The sequence below is a fragment of the Oreochromis aureus genome, linkage group 7 (assembly GCF_013358895.1).
Source record: "Oreochromis aureus strain Israel breed Guangdong linkage group 7, ZZ_aureus, whole genome shotgun sequence".
Classification (NCBI taxonomy): Eukaryota; Metazoa; Chordata; class Actinopteri; order Cichliformes; family Cichlidae; genus Oreochromis; species Oreochromis aureus.
In genome coordinates, this window is record NC_052948.1 from 57,568,896 (window position 1) to 57,579,197 (window position 10,302).

At 38.6% G+C, this 10,302-nt stretch overlaps 1 protein-coding gene across 1 annotated transcript; it reads left to right on the top strand.

Moving 5' to 3' along the window:
* Positions 1-656: 656 nt before the first annotated feature.
* Positions 657-7,902, top strand: LOC116315848 (protein SET-like). Its single transcript, XM_031734279.2, has 8 exons — positions 657-900; positions 2,974-3,031; positions 3,125-3,267; positions 3,447-3,550; positions 3,627-3,740; positions 3,935-4,105; positions 4,986-5,120; positions 6,750-7,902. The coding sequence occupies exons 1-8, from the start codon at positions 831-833 to the stop codon at positions 6,768-6,770; spliced, it is 816 nt and encodes a 271-aa protein (XP_031590139.1). The 5' UTR covers positions 657-830; the 3' UTR covers positions 6,771-7,902.
* Positions 7,903-10,302: the final 2,400 nt, after the last annotated feature.

Consider the following 10,302-nt stretch of genomic DNA (forward strand, 5'->3'; position numbering starts at 1 on the left):
GAGGGCTTGCTGAGCCTTGGCCCCTGTGGCATATGGTCATGGAGGGAGGGGGTTTTCCCTCTCTACTGCTCCCCGCTGGATGCTGCTCCCCTCCCTGAAGTAAGGGTACTTGTTGGTTCCAGGGCACATTCTGGTGTGGCTGTTGACCCTTCCCTTTTTTGTTCCTGTCTGTCTTACTATACTACACATAATGTAATAACAAAAATACAAATGAATAAATAAACAGATAAAAGAAACACATGGACAAAAGGAGCCTAGAGAGAATTTGTAGAATTGATCTTGCTGTGTGTGTTTGTGTGTGTGTGTGTGTGTGTGTGTGTGTGTGTGTGTGTGTGTGTGTGTGTGTGTGTGTGTGTGTGTGTGTGTGTGCGTGTGTGTCTGTGTGTGTGTGAGAGAGAGAGAGAGAAGAGAGAGAGACAGAGAGAGAAATAATTATGTTTTCCAGAAAAAAAACAAATGCTGGCTTTGTTGTTGTTGTTGTTTTTTTGTAAAAACAAAAAATTATATTATAGAGTAGTCGTGAAAATTCGTACTAAAAGAAAAGGTGGTTTACAGGGTACTAGAGGCTTGACTTCTTTGTACAAGCTGTCGCTTTAAGTTGTAGTGTCGGACTCCAACCAGTCGGAGGCAGTAGAGCACCACAGATATGTTTAGCTACGGTGAGTCGCAGAGAGAAACGAGCGTGCAAAGCTGCGCTCAGTCCTCCTCCTTATCGTGTACTGTGAGACACGCACTCTGTCCAAGGTGGAAGTAACTTTTGTCCTGTAGAGAAGAGTTTTGAACCGCCTTGGATATACGTCTGGTCGAAAGAGTCACAACAAACGATAACCATGTCGGCCTCATCGGCAAAAGTCAGTAGGAAGGAGAATTCAAATCACGACGGAGCGGACGAGACCTCTGGTAACGTTAAGGAATGGCGCTTATCCTGTACAACGCCATTTTCATTTGTTTATCGTGATTTTGTTATTCTCAGCTCAGTGTTGTGTGTGGTTTGGTCCGCGTGATTGCGGATGAAAAGCTAAATTAACATTTTCCTGCAGATACACGTCAGGGTAGAATGTTGCTGTGGAGCGCTTTTCAGTAACGTAGCATGCTAGGCAGCGTGAGCGGGTGCTAGCTGTTAGCTTAAATTAGCTGCCAGCGTTAGTTGATGAGCGTGTTGGAGGCCAGTGTCTACTTTGCGTTTAGCGGGATGTGTGGTTATTGTTCTCGGTTTGAGAAGTTTGCCCGTGGAGTAGTAGTGATGGAACTGCACGCCCCTGTACATTTCCGTACACGCGTTTGTTGCTGGAGCTTCTTAAACGGCCTCATTGTTAGCAAGTGCAGAAGTCTTTCCCAGAGAGGCCGAGCAGCGATAACGGAAAGGTTAGCTGCTGCGGGGTAACGTTCACGGGAGCCCGTCTTTTGAGATCGTGTCTGTGTATATGGTAAACTGGCGCTTCTGTACTTGGTCATTTAAACAGGATTGGAAATGGGGAATTTGGGCAGTATATGTGTGGAGCACGCGGAGGGATGCTTGGTGGACTGGGTGGCGTGTTGTTATCAGAGGGGAGCAGACAGCGGAGACGTCGCTAAGCCTCGCATTCAAACCAGGCCGCCTTTAGCAGTAACAGGAAGCGCCTGAACTGCAGGAGGCACAGGGTCTGTCTGCCATGGACCATCATCAGTATGTTCAACATCCAGTCAACATAGCACTTTTAAAATGTCTAAATACGCTGATCATGTTCAGGCTGTTTGAAGCCTGGTTTCTTGATAGTATTTCACTTTTTCGAAATAATTATATACAATGCGTTTTATTTATATAATGATATGATGTGCTAAGCTGGTTCATGTCTCTATGAATTGAAGTTCTGAACCGATCAAAATTGCAGTTTGGCCGAAGTTGAAACTTCACATGTCTGTTTATTTTGTTTCTGTGTAGCATCCGGTTTGTACGAGGGAAGCAAAAACAAACGACAACAAAAAAAACCACCTACTTGTCTAACTATATTTGTCTAAAAGTAAATAGCATTTTATCAGCATATAGTTGATTTGACACGGCAGACTACCAGGCTCTATTTGTAAATATTAGGAATGCATCAATGCAGACATGCTCCCAGTTACCTTCCGTTCAGTTGGTACTTACCCATGTAGGTGGCTGATATGTACGTGCTGTTTCCTGAAGTTCAAAAATAATTTGAAGTGCTCTAAAACTTTTTTTTTTATAATGAAAGTCTCTTTGCTTCTAAGAAAAAGTGTGTTGGCTGTCAGCCAAGTTATTATTTAAAAAGAAAAAAAGTTCATTATTAACAGCAGTATGAATCTTCTCTAAATTTGGTTTTAGTTGCCACTGGTAGCCAATGAAGGTTTCGCCAAAGCCGATTTTAGTTAAAAAAAATGCAATTTTTTAAAAAATGCAGGTCTGGCAGCAGGTGCTTCATGAGTGCATCATTACTAGGTTTGAACCCCAGTAGGGCCCTTCTGTGAGTTTTCGCTATGTTTGTCCACTTTTTTCTTTCTTTCTCCCAACACTGAAATCCATGCTCAGTTAATGCTGTCTATCTTGAAGCAACTCACAAGAATTTCTCAAAGCCGATAGTTGTATGTCCTGGGTTGATAAAGATGAATAAAAGCAAATCAATGTTATTTTCTGTCATGACATATATTGAGATATTCTTATTTGTTTCATGGCAGTTTTTCCCGAATATTACCTAAATTAGTTAATTCCTTAGGCCAAAAGGATTAGAGGCTAACCTTGTACATTTTTGCTATTTCTAAGTCTATGAAACCAAAATTAAATCAAATGCTGCGGTGTGCACAGTCCAGTGAAAATATTAATATATAATTCACATTTATGGTGTAACATGACTTTTGTGTGTATTGTTATTTTTGTCTGCTTTTTAACGAATGCAGCTCCAGCTTTCTTAGATTATTTTGTGAAGCTTTTTACATTTCAAAATCCTTAATTTAAAAAACATTTCTTTGTTCTTTCAGAAAAAGAGCAGCAGGAAGCAATTGAGCACATTGATGAAGTACAGAATGAAATTGACAGGTGAGTTTGAATCTTCTGTATCAGTACTGGGAAGAAACTTGCATGCAGAAAACTGTTTTATTGATCACATTTTTGTCTTTGTCTCTCCATCAGACTGAATGAACAGGCTAGTGAAGAAATTTTAAAAGTAGAGCAGAAGTACAATAAATTACGCCAGCCATTCTTTCAGAAGCGATCAGAAATCATAGCCAAAATCCCCAACTTCTGGGTCACAACGTTCGTCAACCATCCACAAGGTAATTTAATGAAATGATCTGATTATTGCTGCTGTGTTTATGGTGACTCTTAACTGTCAAGAGTGTAAGAGAAACCACCATCAGGGACTAAAATTTAATCAGTTATGGTAAATTATTATTAAGTATTTTTAAATGTTCACATAAAGAAATGGGATCTAACAGCATAACCTGATCTCTAGTTTCAGCTCTTCTGGGAGAGGAGGACGAGGAAGCACTTCATTACTTGTCAAGGGTGGAGGTCACGGAGTTTGAGGACATAAAGTCTGGATATAGAATAGATTTTGTGAGTTGTCAGGTTCACGTAATATTCATAGATTGTAACTGGCTATATTCTTATCGGAATGTTTTCTTTCCTGAAGTATTTTGATGAGAATCCATACTTCGAGAACAAAGCCCTCTCCAAAGAGTTTAATGTAAACGAGAGCGGCGACCCGGTTTCCAAATCATCTGAAATCAAATGGAAAGCTGGAAAGGTTGGTTTGCTTCTTTTTTTTTTTCTTGTTTTTTTTTTTTTTTTAATATTAGGCTTGTATGTGTTTGGAATTTATAAAGAAAAAAACAATTCTTTTTATATGTACTACTGTACAATATGGTCATAATGATTTTCCCAAAGTTGCCCTTTGATTATGTTCATCAAAAAAAACGTTGTCATCTTTTGGCTCATCAGGACCTGACAAAACGTACGGGTCAGACGCCAAACAAAGCTGGGAAGAAAAGGCAGCATGAGGAACCAGAGAGCTTCTTCACCTGGTTTACTGACCACTCGGATGCAGGGGCTGATGAGCTGGGAGAAGTGATCAAGGATGACATTTGGCCAAACCCACTGCAGTACTACCTGGTAAGATTAGCGCTCTTCACTTGGTTTCTTCTACACAGGCTGTTTTTATGCTCGTGCCCCTTGTGTCAGAGGTGTCTGGTGACGATTTTCACGTCACATCCTTTGTTGCCTTGCCCGGTTGTATACATCTTGAGTTTTGTACTTGGCGCGTTGCATCACAGCTGTCGCAGCTGGGTTGAAGATGCAAGCCTATGATCATATCTGTTTTTACTGCCATTTTAATGAGAATCATGCACAGAAGCTCAGACATACTGACACCAGAGGGAGATGTTATAACGGTTTAAAAACTCAACTTTGTGGAAAGAACTTGACAACACTCAACAAAGTCTTGGCTTCCAGTCTGAGTGGTGTAACCTATTGTTTCCTTTTAATTGGCCTGAAAGACCTGTTGGCATTGATGGAGTAGGACAGTTTTTGGGGTTTGGACCATCAATGAACAATCTCCACTCATCTACATCATACTCGTAGTTTAACCTTCAGCATCAGCACAATGAACAAAAGTCATCATCATCATTTCAAAGAGTGGAATTTCGCAATGCCTATGAAATTCAGATTTAGTTCCAGGAGCGTGGAGGTTTTTGTTTTTGTTTTTTTTGTTTTTCACTGAGTCTAGACCCAAGCAACACAGCTGCTTTCACTGGCAGATCCAGATCTCATACTGACCCGTTTAACTCTGGCTGAGTGAGTGAGCCAGTAAAAACAGGAAGTGCTTTTTTGTCTGAGTGAGGTGCGTTGTTGTTGTTGAGTTAAGGTAACTGATAGATGGTTTAGTTTTGGAATTATATCCAGAAATATTTAGTAAATAATAGTAGTAGCCAAAGTGAATCTTTGGCTGAATCCGAAGTAACAATGTGTTCAACCTTTCTCTTATGTTCCCAAGGTCCCAGACATGGAGGATGAGGAAGGTGATGGCGATGACGATGATGAAGAAGAAGAGGGACTGGAAGATATTGATGAAGGGGAGGAAGAGGAGGGTGAAGATGAAGATGAGGACGGTGATGGGGAAGATGGAGAGGTGAGGAAAGGGGTTCAGTGGGTCCTTAGGACTTTTTTATGAAGTTGCTCATATATGGCCTCATTAACTCTAGTCTGGGTATTGAATGTTTTTGACAATTAAATTTTATGCTTTGCCAAACTACAAAATACAATCCACATGAAACCAGAAACACTAATGCAGACGGTTTAGTCCAGTTCAGAGCACATACAGTTGTAAAGTTTCTAAACATTTTAATGATTTCACCTCATCACTTCATTTTATCGGTTATCCAAAAACATTACCGTAAAGAAGCCTGTTACAAAAGTGAATCAAATCCGCCTAAAATGAAGATGTAAGTTGGCTGTGCTGAGAAAGATGGTGTTAGAACCACACAGATCCAGCTAAAAAAAATTTAAAAAGTGTTTCCTTTTAATAAATACACAAACGAACCCCAATCTGATGACACACTGATTCTCAGAGGTCATTTAAAACAGATAAAAGTGAGCATGTTGTTAGTAGTATTTATTTTTTGTTGTAATTTTAGCCTGACTGTTTGGAACAACTCTGCTCAATAAATTGTGTTAGCATGTTAGTAATTCTACTGCATGTGAAGGCAGCGCATTCATCAGGTTGTAATTTCATTTTTTTTGTATTGCTGAAAATTGATATAATGGTGTCATTTAATAATCTGGCAGTTTCATGGTATTATTAGTATTTCTGAATAAATGGCCTTTTGTGGCTCATTCCTCTGTAAAGTGCATCTAAAATTACAAAAATAAAATTTTAATGTCAAAAAGAAATAAACATAAATAAAAAAAACTAAACAAAACCAGCACAGTCAGTAATTTCATAGTTAACAAAGTTGCATCGTTACAGTGCTATTGTAGTATTGCTGTGGTATCATTGCTTTCTCAGAGCTTTAGTGTTTTAGCATGATATTAGTGTTAAAATAAAACGTAATACTGTAATTGCGGTGTCATGGCTGTAGTATTGCAGTTCTTATATCCCAATAGGCTGAGTGATATAACTGCACATTTACAGTGTTGGTAATGCAGTATTACAGAGTTACATTAGTATTATATTATTACATTGGTAGAAATTTAGTATTACAGTGATATTGTACTGTTATGGTGGTATTATTGCAGTACTATCATGGTAGCAATTGACACATGCGTTATTAATAGTAGTAGTTGGTATAACATGAGTAGTCACATCGTAGTGTAGTTATTGTGGACCAGTAAGTCTTATGATATAGAGACATATGTATATGTCAGGCTATTTCAGGCTATTTTAAACTAGTAATTGTTGTGGTACTATTATATTGGTCTTATTGCAGGATTACAGTGATATTATTGTAGCTTTACCTGGTACTGTTCAAGTGTTGCTACAATATTATTGTATTGTTGTGATTGTATTATTCCAGTATTTTGGTGGCATGACTGTAGTATTTTAATTGTTATCGTAGTATAGGATCAGGTGGTTTGTGTGACATTTCTTGTCTTCCGTGTTTGTGGAGTTAATTAAACTATCAGACCTGTAGCAAGTGATGTAAAAGCTGCTGCTGTAGTTGGAAGCTGCTTGTAATTAGCACATGTCAGTGCTAATAAAACTGCTGTGGTGAAGTGTTTGAATAATTGTGTTGTAATACTTTTGTTATTCTTCTTCCAGGATGACGGCGAAGATGATTAAAGGTTTCGGTCAACACCTTTTCTCCATCCTCGCTCCGTGATCTCTCTTCAACTCATGGGAGCAAATTTCTTTTTTTGTTTGTTTTTTTTGGGGGGGGAGGGGGGAGGGGTCTGTGTGTTGTCACCCTGTCCGTCCTCTTCCTCTGCAGCCACAGCCTGTAGATAAGGTCTGAGGACCAGCTCCATATACAGCGGGTCTGCAGAGGGGTGGAGGTGCAGGTGTCAGTGGCTCTCTGGATTTTTCACCTGTCATTATTTCTCTACATCTCCCAAAGACATGCAAAAGAATAAAAAAAAATTTGTAGCATTCTGCACGTCATCCTATGTAGATTTAAACTCCATACAATAACAATTTGTATGTACAATAAAATGACAGTTTCTGTTGAAGTTGTGAGTTCAATAAAAATAAGCCATGGTGCAGTGATAACTTAATCATAGCATCCTTAGCCTATATATACATATATATATATATACACACACATGCACGCACACATACATATAACATACACACATATCAGTACACACATATGTATGTATGTGTGTATATGTGTATATATACATGTACACGTATGTATATGTATACATATATGTGTATATATACATATATGTGTGTGTGTATACATATGTGTATGTGTTTATTATTATATATTCAGTGGTGGGGGTACTGAGGCTTATTAGAAGCTGCATTTTCCTTTGTGACTTATTGTATTAATGAACTGATTAAAAGCACCAGCTTGTTCCTTTGAACTGTTGTAAATGTTTTGGGATATCCATGTATCTTGGTAGGCCAGTTAATTGTACACAGTTTAATGGGGGAGGGTATGGTTGGGGAGGGGGACTTTGACACCAACTCTGGACTTCTGTTAAATAAAGTTTCATTGTCTTGTTTTTCAGGCATCCACAACAAAGTTGTGATGTACATTTTCTCATATATATATATATATATATATATATATATATATAATTACACTAAAACTCAGAGTTCTAGGTTAGTGTAACACGTTCAGATGGGAGAGAAAAGGCTGTTATGTGGAGTCTGGAGTCTGCAGCTTTTCTCCTGTACTGCTGGAAACCTGTTCCCATTAAATTAAGTGTACTAGTCACTTTGTTACAATAAATAAATGTATACATGATGTTTGGAGTAGTTTGATCACATTTAGCCAGTTCAGCTAACATAACCAATCTCACAACATCTAATTTTCTCATGTGCTCACACACATGAGCTAGTGCTATTAGGCCTGTCCAGCGACTTTACACCCTACCACTATCTGAGTGATCTTCCTTTCCAGGGATGGTAATGCTAGAATTGATTGGTTTCATGTTCATCTTGAACATCTGTAGCAGGTTAGGTCTACAGCATATGTTACTGTGGTGGTGTACCTCATCATACTGGGAAAAATTATCTGAATATTACTTCCAGAAATATTTGTCCAGAAAAGTTAGAATGTCACTTTTATAATTACAACTGGGAGCAGCTTCTGTTCAGGTTCTGGCTGGCTGACTCTAGTGACTCCAAGCCACTTTAAGAAAAGCCTCTTGCAATTTCTTACATGAGAAATATTGGAAGCTACTAGCTCTTCAATGTGACCTTTACCCTCACTGTTTATGACTTTGCTGCTAGTGGATGTTAAAATAAATTATTTGGGCTGCCTCAGGTTTGAAAACAGTTTTGCACATGTTCATTTAAATTTCAGTTTGGTCACTTTAACAAACTACCATTTGTCTGCAATCAAAAAGTGTATTTAGTGAACCCAGCAGAGTTGTAGCATAGCAAAGTCAAGTTTACTTCTTAGTTGTTTGGATCACTCATAGTGGGTGGCAGTAAGCATAGTCATCTCAGCAGAAGGTGAAGGAATTTCTAGAGTTTGGATGCCCTCCCTGTTCTAGTGTATGTTTCCTCTCGGTACTCTATTTCCTCCCACAGTCCAAAGACATGTTAAGTTTAATTGGGGTTTCTTACTTGGCTATAGATATGAAGTAGATTAAAGTGCTGTGAGAGTGTTAGGCCTAAAGGAACATGAATGGTCAGTAAGACTAGAAAAGTTATTTCTAGATGCAAGTACATAGTGTTGCTATTTATACAAAGGACCAGTAAATGTGGACCTATTGTAATCATTCCCAACTCTGGATTTACTCCTAGACTATTCTTGAAAGCTATTAGAGTAGGTTTGCATGTTTCACAGTTCAGAATAATCCTCATTTATCATATGCTGTGCACTCCTTCAGTTCATCCTCTGTCTTAGCTTTTCTTCCTTTAAGTGGGCCCGCTTGTCCCTTTTAAAGGAAGCATCATTTTGAATTAATAAATAACTTCTATTCTGATGGAAGTTATCTCTTCCAGAATGATAAAACCTCTCAGCCACAGGACAAAAGGGATTACTTTATGGTTTGACTAATGGAAATGATGTAAATCATAAATTATGATTCTATGTTGTCATCCTTCGGTCTGTTTTAACAAACACAGAAATTTATGAACTTTTGCATTAGGCTGAATGAGAGGTGAACTTTTGCACAGTACTGTACAATTAAAATATATCTGCACAATTCTGGATGTAGATTTTGTGGAGTGTTTATTATAATGGGTACAGCTCTGATAATTTGTGGACCCCATACATTACAGCATAATGGGCAGGATCAAATATTTTATGTGAGATTTTAATATGAAAAATATTCTCCTAACACATATATAGATATGCTATGACATAAATAAACTGTGGTGTATCCCATCTTTGGAAAGATGAGTTCAGTTTCTCTAGCCACAATCAAGAAATCGCTTAAATAGGACCTGCCTGACAAAGCGGGGTAGATCAAAAGATCCTCAAAAGCCTGAGAACATGAGGTGATCCAAGGAAATTAAGGAACAAATGAGAAACAAAGTAACTGAAATCTCTCAGTCTGGAAAAGGTTTAAAGCCATTTCTAAAGCTGTGGGACTCCAACGAACCACAGTGAGAGCCATTATCCACAAATGGCAATGACAGCTCATCCAAGAGGTCACAAAAGACCCCAGAACAACATTCAAAGAACTGCAGGCCTCGCTTGCCTCAGTTAATGTCAGTGTTCATGACTCCACCATAAGACAGAGATGGGCAAAAGTGTCCTGCATGCAGAGTTCCAAGACGAAAAGCACTGCTGAGCAAAAGGAACATAAAGGGTCTTCTGAGTTTTGCCAGAAAACATCTTGATGATCCCCAAGACTTTTGGGAAAATACTGCAAAAGGACTGCAAGCATAAAAACACAATCTTCATTCACCACTGGCTATATTTGCATCAAGAGATATAACTACAGATGACCGCTTAACAGCAACTGCTCTGAAAATGGTTCAAGCACATACAAGATTCTTGAAAGAATGGTTGGCCAAATTCATACCTGGAAAGGTTTTTGTCTTGCATAGACCCATCCCAGACGTTTGCAAATCATAAAACATAATGCATAGCTTTGATTACAGCACCTTCAAACTTCTTGATGGGTGGGCACAACCACAGCAACAAGGTTACTTTATTATGCATTAACCAGCTACTTAAAAAAAGAAA